Here is a 23,231-nt window from a genome sequence, read left to right as displayed (position 1 = left end):
TTCTTATAGATCTGGATACAAAAAGATCTCATACAAGGTTGCAGCTTGTTGAAGGAGGGGTGTTATAACCTTGCATCCACCCTCCTTAGAGTATCCACAAACGAATCTGTATCTAGGGAACTGTTGTCCACTAACAAACTTAACTGCAGCAGCTGTGTATGTTCAACTGCGGGGCCTGCTGCTTGGCTCCCCTGAGCGTCAGCAGTTGGAGAATAATCTATGTTACAGCATAAAAAGCTGTGTGCATCTGTGTAGTACCAAAAGAGACCAAAAAAAGGAGAAAAACAATCTAAAGGTGGCCGTACACTTATAGCTTTGCAGCGGATTTGTCCATCAGATAGATTTCTGTCAGATGCCTGTCAAGTCGAATCTGACAAGAATTTATCTGATGTGTGCCACACACTAGGAACAGCTTTCCAATAGATTTCAGAATGTAATCTGCACCATTAGATCCAATGCAACTCTATGGGCCATCGATCTGCTGCCATCAGCAGATCGACCTAGATTTTCCATTCTGTCATATACTGTAGATCAAATTGATCGAAATCGGCCGATCAATTCCATTCCATAGAGTTGACTGATTAATCAATGGCTGAAATCGACCATTGTATGGGCCCCTTAAAGAGGAGCTGTTAGGTATAAGGTCTCAGAGAAAATAAACACATATATCAGTAGCTAAAGATTGGCTGTACTTACATTACATATGCATTTCACTGTCCACGTTTGGATTTCACAGAATTTGTATATAGTATATGCAGAGATAGATGCTCCTGACAGCTCATGGCAGGCTCCATGTTTTTCTGTCAAATGTGTCGTCAAGTCCTGCCTGCTTCCTGATCACAGAAAAGCTCGTACTGAATAACAGTGTGCAGTGAATATTAATGAGCCATGTGGCTAGGAACAATAGCTGACTCCTGCAGTGTACTCTGCCCGGAGATTTATCAGTGCTAGGCGCTGGACTGATTACAAGCTGCTGTAACGTCTCATTAGCAGCCTAGGGGAGGGCCCCAGAATGCTTTGCAGTATAGTATGCGGCTTGCGTCCTCTTGGGTCTATAACAGCTTTGCTGATAAGCGCACATCAAAGGTAAGAGAGATTTTTATCTTCACTAATGCCTTTTTGGCTTCCTTCTAAACTGTTTAACACAGGAGAATAGAGGTTTAAATTAGCTTCTGCAGCCTGACAGTTACTCTTTAAGAGAGCAGATTAAAAGTGAGGAAAAGAGGCAGAATAAGATTAGATATAAAAGTTAAAGAAGATGTAGTCTGTGGAACTGGATGAGCTAAGATTGGACGGCACCATTTATAAGATCGTCTTTTACGGCAACTGAGCCCATGCTGAAATTATATTATACCATGGTTAGACTGAAGGATTGGCTTTCCTGAAGATAACTGGTGTAGTAGGGCAACCAAATGGTTTCAAAATGTCAGTTTTATTATCTTGGATTGATTTGGTCCCCAAAAAAAAAAAAAATAGGGCATAATTAATTCTAGGCAATGCGCTTTTCTTCCAGGAAGCTGCAGTCACTTGTTTGGCAGGTGTTACAATATGTGTAAGCAATAGAAATAGTTTTTTTTATAGATACCTGTTGTGGTTTCATACCCAACAGTGCCACCTCTGTGTGCTTAGGGACCTGGACAAAAACGCTAGTGTATGTAATCTGATATAACCCACTGTATGCCAGAACTTGTGAGCCTTGGGACAGGAAAGGGGATCACCATAAAATTATGTAAAATCTTTCCACACTGCAGCCTTGGAAACATGCGCTAGCACAACCTGCATACCATCTACCAACCCTTACCATCTAGCAACCTTAAAGTGGACCCAAATTAAAAATACAAGATATTAGAAATAAAATCTGTTTTCTAAATTATAATGATAAATAGCAGCCCTTTTTCAGCTGCTTGATGACAAATATAAAATATTTTACATTTATTGGAGGAACCCCTCCCTTTCTTTCGCTGGGATTTTTCCGGCAAACTGGTGGAGGAGATAAAAAAACAAAACACAGGCGGCTGCTACTGATGATGTCACAGGGGAGGTGATCCCAGCTTGTGTGAGATTTAACATGGATGGGTAGCTGATGACAAACACACCCATGATCTAAAACCTCCTTCTAAGCTCAGAAATAATGGCTGCCACCTGTATAACCCTAGTTATGAAAATAGAAGGGTGAAAAGCATACACTGAAATGCTCATAGGCTTAAAGGAGTGTTTATTTATCTTTGTATGTCAGAGTGGTGCAACTAAATATTTTGAATTAAAAAAATGTTTGGTTTGGGTCTGCTTTAAAGTGGGGAGAAAAAGTTAATTGCCTGGAGCTTCTTCAGCATCCAGCAGTGAGAACCCTCTTATGTCCTCCCGGTCCCTGGCATTGTGCTGCTGTTCCGCCTGCACAAGCCTGATTGATTGCGCCCCAGTGGCTGTCACTATTCTGCTCATGCACTGTTCTTGAAACTTGTAATTGTGCATGCGCAGAATGCTCTCAGTTACTAGAGCACAATTGAAGATGCACGCAGCATGCACAGTAGTCCGTGACTGAACCAGTTGAAAACTTTTCTGGGGCTGAGAGTGGCACAATGGAAAGAACACCAAAAGATTTATACTTTGGGGGCTGGAAGAAGCCCCAGATAAGTACAACTCAACTTTTTCTTGCCCTTCCCCTACTTAACAGTCACTCTAAGGATTAGAGGCAGAGCATCAGCACAGCAATTCAGCAACTGGCATTGTTAGAGAATAAAGATGGCAGCCTCCATATTGTTCTGACTTCAGGACCTTTGCTTACCAGCTTACAGGTGGCTGGGTGGTAAGAGGTCCCCCCCCCCCCCCCCGTTGTCATTTTAAACCCCCCCCCCCCCCCCAAGTCATTGGTGTATTGTACTGTATATCTTACCTTAGACTACTTGCTAGATTTTTAGCATTGATGGTTGATTATTGTTTTGTCTATATTTTCATCTTGATTCACTGTTTGTCAGAGTAAAGCAGCGGCCAAGTCTGGATCATCAAAGTACCAGTGGGGAATCATGAAGTCTCTTGGACTCTCAGATGAAGAAATAGTACGTTTTGCTGAAGCTGAACACTGGCTTGGATATTTCCCCTCTCTAGCTTTAGCGGATCTCAAATATATGGGATTAAAGGTAAGACTGGCACAGTACAACTCAGTGTCATTGCTGCAACAACTTTTTATTATTTTTGTTTGTTCCCAAGAATGAATAGGCATTCTGCTGTTTTTTTGATCTCTGTAAGGCCTGGAACCCACTACAAATCACAAAGCGCTATCACTAGCTTTTTTTAATTAGCGTTTTGTAATCGTTTTTCCAGCAATTTTGGTATTGATTTTAAAAAGTGTAAGATTTGTGATTGCGATTTGAGATTAGCAATTTTAATTCTGATTGGTTCTTTCAAATTATTTTTTTTTATAGTTTGCAGTAACTTAAAATCACACACAAATCGCTATATGTAGCACTTCATAAGTGATATACTTTACATTGCAGCGCAAACGCTCCCAAAATGCTGCATGTCCTGCGATTGCGATTTTGCTGATCACAATCGCTTATTTACATTGGCAGAGCATTTAGGGAAATCGCTAGCGTTTTAAAGCGCTCCCTATACGCTCAAAAAAGTGCTTCCATCCTTTATGGTCCACCAAGACCCTTTGTGGGATAAGTTAGAAAACCTTGACCCATATGCAAATAACTTTTTTCTCTCTTAGGTGAGATTTTCAAACTTGTCAATAAAATACCTTTTAAATCACCAGCAAGCAAGGAAATACTTAGAATGTCTGAGACTGATAGTGCTTTTTTTGATTACTTTTTAATACCTTTTCGATTGCAGAGTGCTGAAAAGTTATTTTATGGAAGATGAAAATGATTTCCTAGGAGAAAACTCAGGAGAGATAGTGGCTTATGGGCCCTCTTCTTCCTTTTTTTTTGTTTTTTTTTTTGCCTTTAATTTCAGTCAGGATTGGATGTGTGTAAGAACCAATACTTCATTCCTTGCACCAAAGAATGAGATGGCTTTTAAAGTGCACCTTAAAGAGAAACTGTAGCGACAAAAAAAATTATGATAGGAGTTGGTTGCGTAGTACAGCTAAGAAATAAAACATTAGGAGCAGAGACATAAGCCTAACATTGTTTCCAGTACAGGAAGAGTTAAGAAACTCCAGTTGTTATCTATGCAAATTGCCATTGTGCTCCGCGACTTTCAAAGTTGCAGAGAGCTCTGTTTTCTGAAGGTTGTTATCTGAACTGTTTTGGTTTTTTTCTTTTGCAGAGAACAGTTCAAGTTCAGGCAGGTCAAAAGTTCACTGCCTGTTCTGTAAAAACATTTAAGGTACATACACACATCGGATTTCCGCAAACGACCCGTCGTTTGGACGTCAAATCGGGCGTGTACAGTGTCGTTCAACTGATAAGAGCGGACTTGAGCCAAGCGGATCGCTCAATTCCGCTCTTATCAGCTGAACGATAGACTGTACACACTCCCCGATTTGACGTCCAAACGATGGGTCGTTTGTGCAAATCCGAGGTGTGTATGTACCTTTAGAATGCTGAGTAGTGTGTAAACTGCAAATATTGCAGATTGATGCAATGTTATAAAAAAAAAGCTGTATAACTGAAAATAAAAATATTGGAATATTTTTTTTGCTATTAATCTTCTAGTAATTATCCGTACTACACAACCAATTTTATTATATCATAATTTTTTTTTTCGCTTCAGTGTCTCTTTACCGGAGAGGGATATGGCTGTTTCCTATTAAACAATACCAGGTGCCTGGCAGTCCTGCTGATCTCTGTGACTGCAGTAGTGGCTAAATCACAGACCTGAAACAAGAATGCAGCTAATCCAGTCTGACTTCAGTCAGAGCATCTGATCTGCATGCTTATTCAGGGGCTGTGGCTAAAAGTATTAGAGACACCGGATCAGCAGGAGAGTCAGGCAACTGGTATTTTTTAAAAGGGAAAATCCATATCCTTAGTTAAGATTCCCTTTAATGACGGGCTATATCACTTTTTTTTTTAAAATTCTTAAAATATATGCGTTAATCTTAAATTGAATTTAATTAATTTTTGGTATGCGTTAAGATACCGTATACTGTTGTAAGAAGTTCAAGGTAGACTTTTGGCCTGTTTAGGTGTGCAGCTATGAGAATGCTATTTAAATCTTTATGCTGAGTAAACGAACATTCTGGTATTTCACTTTATAATACAGTAACTATGTCCTATTCTCTGGGTCTTTGGAGGGCAGTTTTGCATTTAATCTGCACCTTGTCATTTTCCAGGTCGATTGGCGTCGTTCATTCATCACCACTGATGTAAACCCCTATTATGACTCCTTTGTAAAATGGCAGTTTGTGACCTTGAAGGAAAGGAATAAAATAAAATTTGGCAAGAGGTAGGACTTTCGCTGATTTGTCAAAAATCATAGCTTGCACATCTCCTAGACAAGTTATTTATTTATTTTTTTAAAAGAAATCATATGCATGCTTTTTTCACCTTCTAGACCGCATCACAGGGTATTGCAGTGCAGTTTTACACTGCCATAGATAATATATGGGTATCTGTAGGAGCTACATTTTTTTGATCATGTTACTATGCAGGCACATTCAGTTCTGTATATTGCAGATGCCAGAGTCTCACTGTAAACACTTGCACACATGCTAGTCGGTTCTTGGCCCGAGGCACTTTGTCAGGGCTGCCTCTGCCTAGTATTTAGCATGCATACAGCTCCTGACCTCCACTGGTGCCTTGGTCAATGATCAGCCTGATGGCCAAGGGCAATATTTTCCCCACTCACCCCACCTGCCTTCCTCCACCATGCATAGCAATTAAACTGTCTCTAATGATTCTTCAGCCCACAATGTTGCCCGAAGAATTGAGCCCCAACTTCTGCCAAGGAACGGTCTTTCTACATGTGTATGAGGCTTTAAGCTCCATAAACACAGCAGCCAGCACCCCCCCCCCCCCTTGACCACTTGGCATTGAGCGACGAGCCTTGTTCTCCCCATATAGCCTACCGGCCACATGACTCCACTCCCACTCTGTTCTGTGCCCTCCTGTCCCACATAGAATAGAACACGTTGCTGTCTTGTGAGTGGCTCATCTGTACACCCTCTGCACCAAGGGATCAGGACTACATTGACTGAGCGTTTGCATGGGCCGTAGGACATAGAGAGGAGCTGTGTTTGTACATCTGTCTGCTTTTAAGCACGCCTCTAATTTTTGAAAAAGGAATTCACTGATATTGCTTGTTTATATCAGTCAAGAGCTGTAGAGGCTGCCATTTCCACCTCCTTTTTTTTTAACAGGCAGATTTCCTCTTCGCAATGCTGATCATCTGATTGTAATGCTTTCAAGAATGCAGATTAGATTGGGTAGAAAAGTCAGAGGGGAAAATGTTATTTAAATATGTAAAACATTTGAAAGATGTGCTTGAGTAGAGAAAAAGGTTAATTTAGCTTTAGCGACCTGTGATTATACTTTTTGTATCTGAGACTTTCTCTGCCTGTTTAGGTACACCATTTACTCACCAAGGGATGGCCAGCCATGTATGGACCATGACAGACAGACTGGAGAGGTTGGCTTCTTGCTTGCATTATAAACCTTGTGCAGTACTGGTACATTTGTACTCTGGTAGGAAAAGATGTTGATATATGGTCACTAGCAATCAGTATGTTATTAAATATGCTGTAAAAGAAATATAAATCCTCGGCAAAAGCACATCTGCAGTCATCCTCTGCCTTTCAGTTACTGTCGCATCTGGAGAATCACAACATGATTTGTGACAGCCAGCAAGCTGTATGTTCAGAACCTTTTTCTTTTCTGACATATTGTGGACTAGTCCATCTCCTCATGAGGGATTGTTATATATTTCTTTATTTACAAACTCACTTACTTAACCACTTCAGCCCGAGAGCAATTTTCACATATAGGCGCGGCTCCCATTCATTTGCCAATAACTTTATTACTCCTTATCACAACTAAATGATCTATATATTGTTTTTTTCAGGACAAATTCGGCTTTTAGTGTGTGTTCATTTTGTTTAGTAATCACCTTATTTTCTATGCATTTTAAAGGGAAAATAAGGGAAAAAGATGAAAAAAACGATCTATTTCTCCATTTACATCCATTATAGCTTTAAATTAAACAGTGCTGACTATAAGTTAAACCCACTAATTTTATTTGCTCATCCATCCTGATCATTGCAACATTTAGATTATGTTCCTAGCACAATGTATGGAGAGAATATTGTATTTGGAAATAAAGGTGTCTTTTTTCTGTTTTTTGTTTTTTGCTTTCTCATTGTACACTGTCAATGATTACAAGGCCTTATTTTGAAAAATATTAGTAATATACCCTTATGGCATACATATTTAAAAAGCCAGGTTCCTAAGGTAACAATATATGTTGTTTCTTTCATATTCTGTCACTTTGTTTTCATTTTACAAGTCTTTTATTTTGGTACAGAATATGCAAAAATGTAATTTCTTTTGATTGTTTGTGACAAAAAAAAATACAGGAGACATGCGCCTCAACCCTAAAACTCTTTAAACTCTATTCTACTACTTATCACGGTTAAAATGATACCACATAAGTCTCTTGTAGTGTTGCTAAAACTTTCCCAAGTTTGATCATAATTCTGAAAATGACTTTTTATATTTGATTGAGTTTGTCCCTACCTATTTTTCATGTGACGTGGTTCACAGGTTTTAGACACACCAAAATGGATTCCACAACTCGTCACGGTTAAAATGATACCACATGTGCCTCATTTAGTAGCAAACTGGTGGTACACTCTCCCCAACAACACTGGACAAATATATTTGTCCAGTTGGGCTTAAGTGGTTAATGGTATCTCTCCAGTCCAACTTCCAAAATAGCGTGTAAACGCTGTGATTGGATGGTAGGGGGAGGAAGGGATCAGGGATTAAAAAAAAAAAAAAAATTCGCTGTCCTGCTGTGACCCTTTATAGTAACAAAAGAGAAAGGAGCTGACTGGTTGCTAGATGTATAGAAATATGATCTGTATGCTGTACAGTCAGACACTTTGCTACAAATCACATACCAATCTGTCTCATGTATGGTCACATTGTTTGCCAAGCAAACATATACATCATATTCATATGTACGTTTTCTGAAAAATGTATTTAGTTTTGGTGTATTTTATTTAGGGTGTTGGTCCTCAGGAATACACATTGGTAAAAATCAAGGTCCTTGATCCGTACCCACCAAAACTAAGGTAAGTCTGTTAAAGATAATTAGAGTGCATGTCTGTGACATTTAAGTCTGCATAGTGCTACAATGTATGTCACCCCTGTCCACTATGTTAATTTGTAGCAGGAACCATCCTGTCCTCTCTTTTTAAGAGTTGTACACATTAAGAATATCTGTGTCACTGAAAGTCTTTTACCTCATATTAACCTGTGTAACTTGGATAGATAAAATGGGCTTTCCACGTTACAGAAAACTTGAAGCGAGAGAAGTCTGACAGCTGCATTCTGTATTACATTTCAATCTAGAGTACATCCTTGGCTGGCTTCCTGATCTTCCACCCCAGTATGTTTTCATTCAGTAACCTGGAGTGATTGTACAGGTCAGGGGTTCTGACTCCACTGACTCTACTTGTTCTAGGTTTGTGACTCAAGCTGTGTACACATGCTAGATGAAACTCCTCAGCCGAAGCGTCTGATAATAATCTGCCGAGAATACAGTACAGCAGCCCCCAACCCCGCTTGGTCAGTGATCAGCCTGGTGGGTAGCTTCAGCCAGTGCCGGCCGAGAGCATTTTTCTCCCTACTCGCCCAGCTTCCGCATGATGTCACACCTGCGCCTCTTTGTCGGCCCTCTGCCCCCCTTGCCCCCATATAGCAAAAGAACATGTGGCTAATCTGCAGGCTAGTGACATGTTTGTATAACCTCAGCCGTGCAATATCGCCACAGGGATCAGGCCCTGACCCCCCATAGAGGTGACCTGCTTTGTACAGGAGTACAATCCCCTAGAAACTACTGGTGCCAAAAGACCAGCACGACAGCAAGTCAGTTGTCCACAGCTAAAGCATTACATTACTCACCTGTTTTATTTGGAGCTGTCCGCTATTTTTATCGAGTGCCTCAGGTGCCCAAATTTCACCTCATGGCTGCAATTAACGCAACGCCTTTGGGGCTCCCAAACTTCCCAGCTCCTGCAGTTACCAAATTTCTTCCATGTGTAGCCCGTTCCCTGCGCTAAGTGTCCACCCCGTCCCTGCTAAAGCCATGGCACTGCACTCAATTTCCATCAGTCCTGGCTTCCATATACTGTATTTATCCTAGGGAGTGTATGTGCATGTTTATGCAGCTCCTGTTAGTTTACAGGAGCTAAGACTTTTGTTAAAGGATTGAACATCATGGTCCTAGCAGGGGCAGGCATTTAGACATTTTTCTATACTATAGAGAACAGGTAATTGAGATAATTACAAGGCAGTGCTGAACTAGTCAGCTCCAGTCCTTCTGTATTTAAACTTTTTTTTTTGTTTTGTACTTTTGCATTAGGCTTTGTTGTTAGCTAGCTGGATGGTTGTGAGCTGAACTGCCCTTCTCATGCAATATGATAGTGGTATTGATGTTATAATGTGTTTGCTTAATAGAATAATTATAGTTGTATGTAAATAATCTATGATCCCAAGTTTGATTTTTATAGTATTTTGTATTTCTATTTTCCAGTGGATTGAAAGGAAAGAATGTTTTCCTAGTAGCTGCTACACTGCGTCCAGAAACCATGTTTGGACAGACCAACTGTTGGCTACGGCCTGACATGCCGTACATAGCGTTTGAGACTGCTACTGGTGATATATTTGTCTGCACTCAGAGAGCTGCCAGGAACATGTCGTACCAGGGTTTTACCAAAGACACCGGAGTTGTACCAGTCGTCAAAGAGCTCATGGGAGAGGTGGGTGTTCATTCACAGGCATATTTCAGGAGGTGGCCATATTTCTGCCCAGATATCTCTCTTTGTTTCTTCTAATACTTTCTTTTCTTTTTTTAATTGTCTCAGGACCTCCTGGGTGCTGCTTTGTCTGCTCCTCTGACTTCTTACAAAGTGATTTATGCTCTTCCTATGCTTACTATTAAAGAAGAAAAAGGTAAGTATATTACAGTTAATCCTCAATGGCATCGGGAGGGGCAGCCTTCAGAAAGTTGCTTTATTTATTTTTTTGCTTGTTTTATGTTTTCATTACTTAACATTGCTCTGTTCAACCAAAGCTGAATAACCTTCAGGAACAAATACTGAACATTCGGAACTTAGTTGTACTTGATTTACACTTGGATGTTTCTTGTACTCTTATACTATTTGAAATTCTAATCAATGAAGATACAGTGTTGAATCAGGCAGTGAGGTTTAGAAGAAGATAAACGTTATGAGATTCAGGTGCGCTTTTGGCTTAACCACTTCACCCCAAAGCCGTTTTTACCCTAACTGACAAGAGCGATTTTCCCCTTTCACTGCTCATCCCTTTGATTTGCCAATAGCTTAATCACTACTAATCACAATGAAATGATCTATATCTTGTTTTTTTCACCACCACCACCCCTTTTTGGGGTTGATATTTGTTTTCAGCAATGACTTTATTTTCTATGCGTTTTAAAGGGAATTTCATCTCCTATAGTTTTAAGGCTTCTTGCACACAGGGACGTTACAGGCGCACGTTAGTGCAGCCTGTAACGCTCCCCCAACGCACAGCAATGTAACACAAGTGGGCTGTTCACACTGCCCACGTTGCGTTACATTGTAACGCAGCAAAGTGCTGCATGCTGTGCGTTCTCCGCGGCTAAGCCGCGTTAGACTGCTTGCACATGCTCAGTAATGTTGGGGAGGAGCGGAGAGCGGCCAGGCACATGGCTAATTAATATTCACTGCACTCAGTGACGTGCAGTGTTTACTTCTTGGAGCGGCCGCTCTGTGCGGCGATTGGCCGGGTGGGACCACGTGATGCCGCATGCGTCCAAGAGTACGCATCACGGCATCACGGACGCCAGAGTGAGCTGCACAACGCGGCTCACTCTGGCGTCCACATCAGAAAGCACCAGGCGTTGCGTTAGGGGCACGGTATGTGCCCTATAACGTCCCCTAAACGCAACGTCCTGGTGTATAACTAGCCTTAATATTAACACTGCTACTGTGCATAAAACCCACACATCTTATCTGCCTATTTGTTCTGGTTATCACAAGATTTTAATTTTGTCCCTAGTACAAAGTATGGTGACAATGTAGTATTTGGAAATAAAGGTGTCCCTTTTTTTTTTTTTTTTTTTTTTTTTTTTTTTTTTTTTTTTTTTTTTAGCTTGGTGTGGTTTTTTTTCCCCACTATTTTCACATGCACGCACAGTTGTGCACAGCAGCAGCAACACTGTCTGACTTATAAAAACATCCTGGAGCCATTAAGAGGCTCTAGCAGGACGTTTTTATAAGTCAGGTTGTCATAAAGTGGTTAAAGGACTGCGCTCACCAATGTCTTGAATTATACTCTCTATCAGGTCGATATCCAACAAATTAGATGATCTATAGCTACTGATCTAAAGAGAGACATTTTTTATCTCTCTGCTACACTCTGCTTCACAGAAACCTTGTTGTCTGAGCCTATTCCAGACAGTGCACTGCAGATCTGACCGGAACCCACTTCTTTCTGGAAAAAACAAAGGTGGAGGACTCTGCTATATTAATAAATAGTGCAAGGATGTTAGTGTTAAGAGGACATGCTCGGCTTGGCTTGAAACACTCTTCATAAATTGCAGACGCTTATATTTACCGTGTGAGTTTTCTTCATTCTGGATGCTGTGTACATCCGACCATAAATGTGCTTGCAATCTGTGCTCCGAGAACTCGTAAATAGGGTTGCTCATATTTGAAATTACGAGTAGCACTTCCTGCCCGCGGGAGAGGGGGGTTAACTTACCCATGCTACTGAGTGTATAGCCGATGCGCTCCACTCATGTTCCATGTCACTCCCATGCTTTCTTCTTCCGAGTTCAACGAGGAAGCATGGGAATGGCGTGGAACGTGAGTGGAGCGTGTTTGCTATAGGTGGCAAGGGTTTGTTAATGTCACCCCTCCCATTGGTAAGAAGTCAACCCTACTCACAGATCAGATCACTGAGGTGGAAAGGGAGTACTCTCTTATGACATCATTCTAGGAGACTTTAACGATGCCAACCTAAGCAAAGAACTTCCAAAATATAGGCAACACATCACATGCTCAACCAGAGAAGGTAAAACACTTGATCGCTGTTATACCACATTAAGGATTTTTATCACTGTGTCTACAAAGCACCTCTGGGGAACTCTGATCATTCTGTGATATGGTTCATTCCAACATACAGAGAAAAACTAAAAACTTAAGTGTGCACAGTTATGAAATTGACAAGTGAAGTGATGGAAACATTACAGAGCTGCTTTGGCACAACAGAGTGAGATGTCTTCAAAGAATCCACTAGTGATCTGAATTAATTTACTGATACTATGACATTATGAGCTTGATTCACTAAGACAAATAACATGCCTTATCCAAGTTAATTCGCCTTATCAGAAATAACACGCCTTATCAGAGTATCATAGCGAGCACTATGAACTTATGCCTGCTAATCAGCAATGACGAGAACTCCACTCATCCTGCCCTGAACCCTTGTGGGTTCGTAGCGCTCGCTATGCAACTCTGTAAGGTGTGATAACTTTGATAAGGCGTGTTATCTCTGATAAGGCATGCTATTTGTCTTAAAGTAGCCATACTCTGGTCGATTTGCCATCAGATCAACCAACAGATAGATCCCTCTCTTATCGAATCTGATCAGAGAGGGATCGTATGGCTGCCTTTACTGCGAACAGATTGTGAATCGATTTCAGCATGAAACCGATCACAATCTGTGAAGCTGCCGCCGCCCCCTTTCTCCGCATACATTACCTGATCCGGCCGGCGCGTATCCCCTGGTCTCCGCTGTCGTCTTCTCCATGCTCAGCTCCTCCTGCTTCACTGAACTTCATGCCGGGGAAGTTTAAACCGTAGAGGGCACTCTACTGTTTAAACTTCCTGCTGGGACAGGAAGTTCAGTGAAGCTCGATGAGTCGAGCACGGAGAAGGGACAGCGGAGACCAGGGGACTCACGCCGGCCGGAGCAGGTAATGTATTGCTGCTAGCGTCGATCGTCGGGCATTCGAACGTCGATATCGACGCACTCCCGACCCGCCGGTGATCGAGTGAAATCTTCCGCACGGACGGATTGACGGGAATGATTGATTTCGGACGGAAATCGATCGTTCTGTTAGCGTTTGCGCAACAATTTTACAGCAGATTCGATCAAATCTGCTGTATATCAGCGGGAAAATCATTAGGTGTATGGGCCCCTTTAGTGAATCAAGCCCTATGTCTTACCTTGTGCAAAGAAATCTGCATCAGCACCAAAATAAATGCAAGCCCTGGTCTACCTCAGCCCTGGTTTACATCAGAACAAAGACTTCTACAAAGCTGCTCGATGCTTGTACAGACTGCAGAAGAGTATCAGAGGAGCAAAAAAGAATGTTGAAGAAAAAAAATCTCAAAGAAAAATGCACTAATCTGGACTCATCTAAATCTTTCCTGAAATTACCAATTGCAAAAAAAAAAAGTTCCATAATCAGAAGACAGACATTGCAGCTTGAAAATGAGTTGTACACATTCTACTGCAGGTTTGACACCACCACTAAAAGCCTTTCACTCCTAGGCCATTTGCAGGATTCACATCTCATTATAGACAAGCAGACACTTCTTACCACAGCCGGCCAATGTCTCCATTCCCTGCTATGTCTCTATACCTTTACAACACACAACCCTAGTCACATTTGGCTGACCTGCCCCCAGACTGTGCTCTCAATCAATATGCAAACTAGAGGTAAGCAGACTTCAGAAACAAAACACTAAGAAATCAGCAGGCCCAAACTCTGTCTCTGTCAAGTGCTCAAAATATTGTCCTGATCAGGTGGTACGGGTTTTCAGACATCTTTGACATATCACTGTCACTTTCATTGGTCCCTACCTGTTTTAAATGTGCAACTAATGGCTGTATGGCTCATTTCTTTCTCCGTATGAGGTGTTCCTTCAGTCCGTCATCCGCTCAGCGGAAAACATTTGGAAAAATAGTCTGCAACTTACTTTACGCTAGCAGGTGCAGAAAGAGAGCGCCCAAGATTTCTTCTGAACCCTCTCACCCTGCCCACTCCAACTTCTGCCTTCACGGATGATATACTGGTCAGTTGTAATGAAAACTTCCAGGCACAGGAACAGCTTCTTCTCTCAGGCAGTAGCCCTGTTAAAGAGAAACTCCGACCAAGAATTGAACTTTATCCCAATCATTAGCTGATACCCCTTTTACATGAGAAATCAATTCCTTTTCACAAACAGACCATCAGGGGGCGCTGTATGGCTGATATTGTAGTGAAACCCCTCCCACAAAGAAATTCTGAGTACTACTCTTGGCAGTTTCCTGTCTGTGAACCTAGATGCATTGTGGGAAATAGCTGTTTGCAGCTGTTTCCAACTGCCAAAAAAGCATACAGCAGCTACATCACCTGCCAACAGTAAAAATGTAACCATGTAATGTAATGTAATAAATGTCAGAATGTAAATCAGGGATTTAAAAGATTTTACAATAGGCAAACACTGACTAAATCATTTGTACATAATTATTGCAAAAATGAAGCACTTTTTTTTATTACATTATTTTCACTGGAGTTCCTCTTTAAAGCAGTACCAGGCTATGTATCCAGCTTAAACAGTAATTCTGAAACTGTTAGGACTTCAAAGATTTTCTGTACAGTGGTGCAAATGGAACATCACCATTTCAAGTATTTTAACTCCTATCCTGTCTTTGATTTGTAATATCTATATTGTGACTTCCTTATATCATTATTGTCTGTGTCTGTTAAGCAAATGCTAAGTCAAATTCCTTGAAAGTGCAAATGTATTTGGCCAAATATAATGATTCTTATTTATGAAAGATGAACCATAAAAAATGTACCTTGGGTAATGAGGCGATCAAGCTACTTCAGAAACTATTTGTTGTATATTCCAGGCACTGGGGTGGTGACCTGCGTACCGTCTGATTCTCCAGATGACATAGCAGCTTTCAGAGACCTGAAGAAGAAGCCGGTTAGTTCCATGCTTTTGATTGCATCATATCCCACTAATTTACTAGCAACTAAATGGGCTTCATATTTTGACAGTGGGGAAAAAGACAGCAATTTGGATTTTATTTCTCCCTTTTAAACTTGCACTGACATCTGAAGTTTGTGTTTTTGTTATGGCAAATCTGTAAAGTATGCTCTGCTCATGAGAGTCAATCGGAGCTTTCTCTAAGTACTCAGGGCCAGTACACTAACAAGATACAGTTTTACTGAACTGTGTATGCATCAAATACCCATTCAGGTCCATGAAAGTTAAGCTAGGAGCACGTGCTAGTCCTGGCACATAGATGGCATTGGATTGATTGTTCTTTATTTACTGTTTGCATTGGAGTTTTATGCCATGTTGCTTTCTTTTTCTTGTATTGATCACCTGTGGAAGTCATATGGGACTATGATTATTGCTCTGCCATGTCCCTGTTTGCTTCATGTTAACTTTTGTACTATTGGCAGACTTTTGGCTGTGTTAGGTACACTGTATTTTATATGTAAGCTATTGATGATTGGATGTGGCTACGTTTATTCTATTGTGTGTACATAGCTTTAGATGTATTTTTAAATTGTCATTCAGGCCCTGTTCAGTGGTCAGTTGTGTTGCAGAATAATTTTGCATGTCAACTCACTGCCCATACAATATAATGGGGCTGTTCACAGTAACTGATCGCGTTATTCTAGCTCTCTGCATGCAGGCTTTGTAATAAATTCTATGTCCAGTCTTCATTGCAGTTCAGTCATTATAACGTGTGAGTTATGCAACTGACCACTGTGAACCTAGCCTCATCTGGGCATTTAAAAATGAGGGGCAAAATGAAAAAATCCGCTCTGTTCAGTAACACTCTGAAGCAAAACAGATTTTTTTTTTTCAAACTGTAATGCAGACTTGCTCATATTTCCTCCCTATCTTTGCAGGCACTGAGAGCAAAATACGGGATAAAAGATGAAATGGTGTTACCTTTTGAGCCTGTGAGTATAAAGTGTCTCCCTGTTATAGCAGTGATATATGTTTATAATTTGGCGTACCTTCTTCCAGATAAGACTAGTAGTATGTAACATAGAAAGTACTCACTTTTTCAACTGTAACGTTTTTTGTTACAGCACATAGTTAAATAAATCTTCTGGTCTTCAGCGGGTTCTAAAATGATTGAAATCTGAGCTCAAGTGTAAAACCGCATATTCCACTGTGTCTTTATTTAAAGTGGACCTAAATATGTGCACAGAAGACAGTAGGGAAGCGTAGATAAATGCACATTGAATGTATTTAGAGAGTTTAGCCTGTCTAATTCCCCCTCATCAGTCACTAATCACAGGTTGTAATTTTATCTCTGTTGTGTCAGCGGGCTGCCATGGCAGAGCAGCTGACTGGGAAACACAGGATGTTTACAATATGTCTTCTTCCATGGAAGCAGAAGGTAGACACACTGCAGATTTATTGCAGGATTTGTGTCAGCTGTAACAAAAGAATTGCTTTTCTTTAAGGGTTAGTATGTTGTTGCTTATGTGTTAGAGCAGAGAGGAAGCTCGGAGTTCAGGTCAACTTTAACAAAAGTGAAGTCAAAATGGAGCAGCCATGTGTGGAAACACTACAGTAGGTACACCGCAGGATTCAGTAAGCCACCTTTAGCAATAATAGCTTGAAACAATTTTTTTTTCTGTGTGGAGTTATCAGTCTCTCACTGTTTGGAGTGTTGGAATTTTGACCCACTCTTTACATCATTGCTGAGTTTGAGGTTTGTGGGCTTTTGTTTATGCATTAAGGTTTCACCACAACACTTCAATTGGATTGAGGTCTGGACTTTGACTGGACAGTTGCAACACTATTTCTTTTCTTTCAACCATTCTCTTGTAGATTTGCTGGGCTGGTGTGATTGGGATCATTGTCCTGTTGCATGACCCTATTTCTGATGAGCATTAGCAATAACACAGGCGACCCCACACTGAAGAATATTTTGTATACAGAGAAGTTAATGGTCAATTAAATGATTGCAAGGTGCCCAGGTCATGTAGCGTCAAAATAAGCGCAAGCTATCGCTCCTCTACCACCATGCTTGATAGCTTGTATGAAGTGTTTGTGCTGATATGCTGCAATTGCTTTCCCCAAATGTGATGATGTGCATTATGGCCAAGCATCGACTCTTTGGTCTAATCTGTCCAAAGTACACGGTCCTAGATGTCTTGTGGTTTGATCAGATACAACTTTGCAAATATAAGCCTCACTGCCATATTTTTAGAAAAGTTTTCTTTCTCTCTAGGTGCCCCTCATTGAGGTCCCTGGCTACGGAAACCTGTCTGCTCCTCAGATCTGTGATGAACTTAAAATTCAGAGCCAAAATGACCGTGAGAAACTACTTGAAGCTAAGGAGAAGCTTTATCTGAAAGGATTCTATGAAGGAGTATGTATGCTTATAGGTTTTTTTATTATTATTATTATTAGTATTATGATTCATGCGCACACACATACACTTGCAAAAGTTTCAGAGGAATTGTAGTTTGCTGATTGAATACATTTGATTCTTTCATTTATGCTTACATAAATATAAATTTGCCTTCCTTAAAGAGAACCCGAGGTGGGTTCTAAGAATCCTAATAGCAGACAGAGGCTGGCTGTGCATATAATCACCAGCCTCTGTTGCTATATATCGTCCCTCCAGGGCCCCCCTGCGCTCTGCTTTGCCCCCCCTCCCATAAATCACAGCCTTGCTGTCGACATGCAGCGTGTCACCAGCCGACTGTTTACAATTGCCTATCAATCTCCGCCGCTCCCCCGCTTTTTTTTTTTTTTTTTTTGCTGTTTTTGTTTTTTTTTAATAGCAATTCTGAAAGATTTTTCTCTTTCTGAACATGAGGTAAATGCATAAAGTGGGGTAAAACATGATGTATTTCAGTGATAAGCATGCAGTAAATAAATAATAGTAGTATTTAACTGTCTTCCATAAGTTAGGATGGCATTTCGAAGAATTTTTTTTTTTTTTTTTTTGAGGGGGGGGGGGGGGGGGGAGGTATTTTTGATTATGTAGCAATCTATTAAAAGTATATTTATCGGCATTCCTTATTAAAAAAAAATCCAGTAAATATTTGGAGTTTTATTTCTACTATTCTTTTCTATTACACAGCCTGAATAGGAATGACACTAAAACAGCAATAGGAACTCCACTAAAAACTGCAAAATGCATAGAAATTGACTTTACCCCCAGGTTACAGGCAGGTCTTAAACTGATCAGTAATTTATGTGCTAACATGCCCCCTAATTTCCATGAGAATAGCTATTTTCGGTAAATTACCTCATGAATTGCCTCATAATTTACCTCATGAGGTAAAACATGACTAAAACCTACCAGAATTGCTAAATGTCATTACCTCATGAGGTAAATTACCTCACATGACGTAATTTGTTTGATAACCCTGCCAGAATTGAGGCCATTGTAGTAATTATGTCTCCAAACATTCTTTCATGAGGAGAGAATTTTCAGCAAGTCCAAAAGGATAGTTTCCTGTACTCATTCCTTGGATGTAGAGTAACCCTTTTGGAAGTATAAAAAAGTCCAGCAATGGAAAGGAGAGTGAACAAAAATCAGTTTACTTCAACTTTTCCTGTAATGTTGGGAACAAAGTGCCTTAAACTAAAGGAGTACATTAAGTGTTGAAGAAAAGAAAATGTGGATGGCACACTATCATAAATGTACCTGGGGAAGATTCTTGTATCCAAAAAGTGGCAAGCACAGTGTGTGATACAAACACCATAGACGCAGATGGGGTTTCTTCTGGCATACTGATGGGAAGGTTGGGAAGAAAAAATGCAGAAAACAGCCCAGGAACATTTGGGCCCACCATGTGCCAACCATAGGCCGTAAAGTGAATTACCGCTGTAGTGGTGCTCAGAGTAATTTGGGCACCCAAATTAATTTAAAAGCTGCGTGATTCGTCCGCCAGCAACAGCATCTTACCCCCAAGTCCATGGCGGCCTGGAGGGGGAGTAGTACCAGTAATTAATGCCGCCGGGACTTTTGCAGGAGTAGGGTGTGCTGTATTTTGGCTGCACCCAAATTTCCTGGCGCTGGTTTTGCAAGTATGCAGTGGAAAGTTAGTTGGGTAATGGAGATGGTCAAGTCAATACATTTTATGCTCTAGGAAGGAAGTAGATTGAGGAATTCAGTGCAGTGGGATGCAGGCCAAGTGTTCAGCTGTAACGGATTATCAGATATAACAGATTCCACTAATCATACTGTTCTCTTCTGTGTCCACAGGACTTTTGTTGTTAGTAATATGTTTTCATGAATTGACTCTGGCACGTATTCTCTTTTAGATCATGTTAGTTCCTGGATATGAAGGCCAGAAAGTGCAAGATGTCAAAAAACCAATCCAGAAGAGAATGGTTGACAGTGTAAGCGTCTTATCTAGTTTCCCTCTTACTTCTTTTGTATGTATTGTTTCCCCGAAAATTAGACACTGTCTTGTACTCATTTTTACTCCAAAAGATGTGCTAGGGCTTATTTTCAGAGGATGTTCTATTTTTGGGGGAAACACTGGTAGGTTTCCTATACAAAATGTATATACTGCATGCCATGCTGAAACACAAGCAGCATGCACAGAGCTTGTGGTTTGTAGATATTGGCTCTCACTTACAATAAATTGATTCTGCTGATAATCAGAATCAGAAATCTTTTAATCGCCAAGCACGACTGGGTCGTGCCCGGAATTGGGTTTGGCACATTCAGTTGCTCAGAGAGAGAAGTAGAAGTAGTATCAACATAAGAAAAGGGCTTAGTCATACAATCATACAACATAATCAGTGGTACATATTAATAGTTAGATGTGCAGCGGTATAACGGTAGTCTGCAGGGTGCGGTTTAAACAGTTTTACACTAGACAGTCCATCAGGTCAGCAACTGCAACATTAGGCGGGGAACAGCGCTAGAGATGGGATGGCCTGAAGGGAGTTCAGGAGGTTGACGGCAGAGGGAAAGAAGGAGTCTCTATGCCTTGAAGTTCTGGTGTAAATGGCTCGAAACCTGCGGCCTGAATGGAGCCGGCTGAAAAAGCGGTGGCCCGGGTGTGAGGGGTCGCTGGCAATCCTCAGTGCTCTAGATCGTAATCTGGAGTTGTGGAGGAGGTCGAGCGAGGGGAGAGGTCTACCGATGATTCTCTCCGCCGATCTAATGACCCTCTGGAGCTTGTATCTGTCGTCGTTGGAGGAGCCAGCATACCAGACAAGGATGGATGAGCAGAGGACGGACTCAATGGGGGCTGTGTAGAAGTTCGTCAGCAGCTCCTGAGCCATGCCAAACTTCTTCAGTTGTCGGAGGAAAAAGAGCCTCTGTTGGGCTTTCCTCTGGGTCAAGGCGGTGTTTGCCTTCCATCTCAGGTCCTTAGAGATGGTGGTGCCCAGAAGGCGGACGCTAGCCACTCTTTCAACCTCTGTGCCATCAATGTAGATTGGCGATGGGGTGGGGGCCTGCTTCCTGAAGTCCACTATCAACTCCACAGTCTTGGCTGTATTGAGGACCAGCCTGTTCTCCTTACACCACTGGCAAATTCTGTCAACCTCACGGCGATAGTCCTGCTCGTCATTGTTTGTGGCGATCAGAGGCCACCAAAAGACCAGCCTGTGTCTAATAAGAAAAGGAGGTAAGATTAATTTGTGTGCAGTTGTATGTTGTAAGTTGTATGACTGTGCAGCGAACCGCACTGAATTGTGAAAAATGGCCTGGTTACTAGGGGTGTAAGCCTGTGGTCCTGAAGTGGTTACGTTTTGATAATTCAAAAAGGTTTGCTTCCATCTGCTACTTGCGTCAAAGTAATTCATAAGCCTTGCATTATTTGTGAATGCTGTTCTTTACATTTCTATACACTTCGGGTGAGGTACTGTATGTACAAAAATGAATCTAGGTGCTAAAGCTTTTAGTTTAGATTTTCTTGTGCTGTATCTGTCAGGTGCAGTTTTATTTTGGTTGTAGGCAGTAATGTCTGAATCTGGTTACAGGGTGAAGCCTTGATTTACATGGAGCCAGAAAAGCAGGTTATATCCCGCTCTGCTGATGAGTGTGTGGTCGCATTGTGCGATCAATGGTAAGTTCATTGCAGGATTTTTGTGTAGTTAAATTCTGCCCTATTTTTACTAGATCACACCGGTTTCATCACAGGAAGCAATATTCTGAAAAGGATTTTAATAATGAAGACAGGAATTGCTTTTTTTTTTTCAGCCCAGTAAAAAAAGTTTTTTGTTTGTACCAATAACACTTTGACTGTCTATGATGGCAGGGAACTGATGAGAGGTTCAGTAGTTTGCACAGGAGCTAAACACAAAGTGCAGCAACATATGACAGCTATACATTTTGGTTTTTAAACCTTGATTTTATAAGCCTTATAACTTTACTGGAATCCAACATACTTATTTTGACTCTGTCATTTAAAGAGACACTGAAACGAAAAAAAAAAAAATGATGATATGATTTGTATGTGTAGTACGCTTTGGTCTGCAATCTATGCACCAACATATATTTTAAACCCTATGAGTATTGCAAATAAAGGATGTGGTAGTCTTTTAGTAGACCTGTGACAACAAGGTGGTGTGAACTACGACACCACTCGAGTACATTTTGAGGAACCTTGAGTCAGATCTTGACTCCCGTGTTGTATGTGTAGTACAGCTAAGAAATAAAACATTGGGAGCAGAGACATAAGTCTAAGGGCCTGTTTCCACTAGCACGGAAACCGGGCTCTGCGAGTGAATCTGCAGAGTTTCCCCGCAGGCCAATCGCTCGGGGAAACTCTGCCATAGGAAATAATGGCGCTGCCGGTCGAATCGCTTGCCCTATTTCTGCCGGCATTGCCCACAGTTTTCGCGCGGGAGGCAGCGAATCCCATAGCCGTTTTCGCAGACCCGGAAGTGCCGCCGCGCATCTACCAGCCGCGTGTGGTGGCTAGTGGAAACGGGCCCTAATATGGTTTCCAGTACAGGAAGAGTTAAGACACTCTAGTTGTTATGTATGCAAAACAAGCCTTTCAGCTCCACCACTTTCAAACTCGCAGAGAGCCCTGTTATCTGAAGTTTATTATCTCAGCTGTCAGGCTTTTTTTTCTGCAGAAAACAGTTCAGGAGAGGTCAAAAGTTCACAGCCTGCTCTGTAAAAAGCATTTAGAATGCTGAGTAGTGGAGAAACTGCAAATATTAGAGAATGATGCAATGTTATAAAAAAAAAATACTATATAACTGAAAATAAAAATGAGGATATTTTCTTTGCTTCTAATCTAGTAATTATCCGTACTATACAACCAATTGTTTATATCATAATTTTTTTTCGCTTCAGTGTCTCTTTAAATTCTTTAGATAGGGCCGGTCCATACAGCCAGCTGCCGGCAGCTAGTTTCGCTGTGGCATAACACTTTTCTGCTACGATGCAGTAAAGAGTTTAACATTGTTTGCTGTTGATTTCTCATCGCATTTGAGCATTTGGTGGTAGCCCATAACCGCAAACACTGCTGTTGCCAGTAGCTACACATAGCATTCAGGAAATCTTGATCAACCACGGTGCTTGACTAAATGCCAGTTAACGACGTGAGATAAGCGATACCGTTCATCTCAACGAAGACGCAATTCCAACTTGGTGAATTCCAAGCAGTAAACACTGAGGACAGCCACTGGAAGCCATCCTTCCTGAACCAGCCCTATAGGGGTTAAATACAGTTTATATAAGCAGTTTATTTTGACTTCAGGGTCATTTTAATGACGAGACATTTCTTATACCTATTCTGTACCATACAAACTGTTTCTAATATTTTGCAAAGGTACCTGGACTATGGTGATGAGAGCTGGAAGACTCAAACTAAAGAATGTTTAAAGAGCTTGGAGACGTAAGTAAATCTGGTTCTCAAATTCATTTTGTGAATAAGTTGTTTCAAATCATGACTGTATTTTCATCTCTTCTTAAAGGTTCTGTGAGGAGACCAGAAGAAACTTTGAAGCTACTCTGGACTGGCTAAAGGAGCATGCCTGCTCTAGGACCTATGGCCTGGGTATAGCTTTACAGACTGCTGGTTTCATTTAATTG

The 23,231-nt window shown here is 41.1% G+C and overlaps 1 protein-coding gene across 1 annotated transcript in view; it reads left to right on the top strand.

The window, feature by feature from the left end:
• LARS1 (leucyl-tRNA synthetase 1) overlaps positions 1 to 23,231 on the top strand; it is a 101,356-nt gene that overhangs the window by 20,074 nt on the left and 58,051 nt on the right. The window contains exons 6-18 of the mRNA XM_068277537.1: positions 2,976 to 3,137; positions 5,282 to 5,394; positions 6,513 to 6,576; positions 8,172 to 8,239; positions 9,703 to 9,928; positions 10,034 to 10,121; positions 15,078 to 15,154; positions 16,096 to 16,149; positions 17,436 to 17,576; positions 19,487 to 19,564; positions 21,164 to 21,249; positions 22,969 to 23,034; positions 23,114 to 23,196. Coding sequence (XP_068133638.1) covers positions 2,976 to 3,137; positions 5,282 to 5,394; positions 6,513 to 6,576; positions 8,172 to 8,239; positions 9,703 to 9,928; positions 10,034 to 10,121; positions 15,078 to 15,154; positions 16,096 to 16,149; positions 17,436 to 17,576; positions 19,487 to 19,564; positions 21,164 to 21,249; positions 22,969 to 23,034; positions 23,114 to 23,196 — 1,306 coding nt within the window. The remainder of the gene's footprint in view (positions 1 to 2,975; positions 3,138 to 5,281; positions 5,395 to 6,512; positions 6,577 to 8,171; positions 8,240 to 9,702; positions 9,929 to 10,033; positions 10,122 to 15,077; positions 15,155 to 16,095; positions 16,150 to 17,435; positions 17,577 to 19,486; positions 19,565 to 21,163; positions 21,250 to 22,968; positions 23,035 to 23,113; positions 23,197 to 23,231) is intronic.

The sequence above is a fragment of the Hyperolius riggenbachi genome, chromosome 3, assembly GCF_040937935.1.
Source record: "Hyperolius riggenbachi isolate aHypRig1 chromosome 3, aHypRig1.pri, whole genome shotgun sequence".
Lineage (NCBI taxonomy): Eukaryota > Metazoa > Chordata > Amphibia > Anura > Hyperoliidae > Hyperolius > Hyperolius riggenbachi.
The sequence above is the reverse complement of the archived record's forward strand: the minus strand, read 5'-3'. Positions and strand labels throughout refer to the sequence as shown.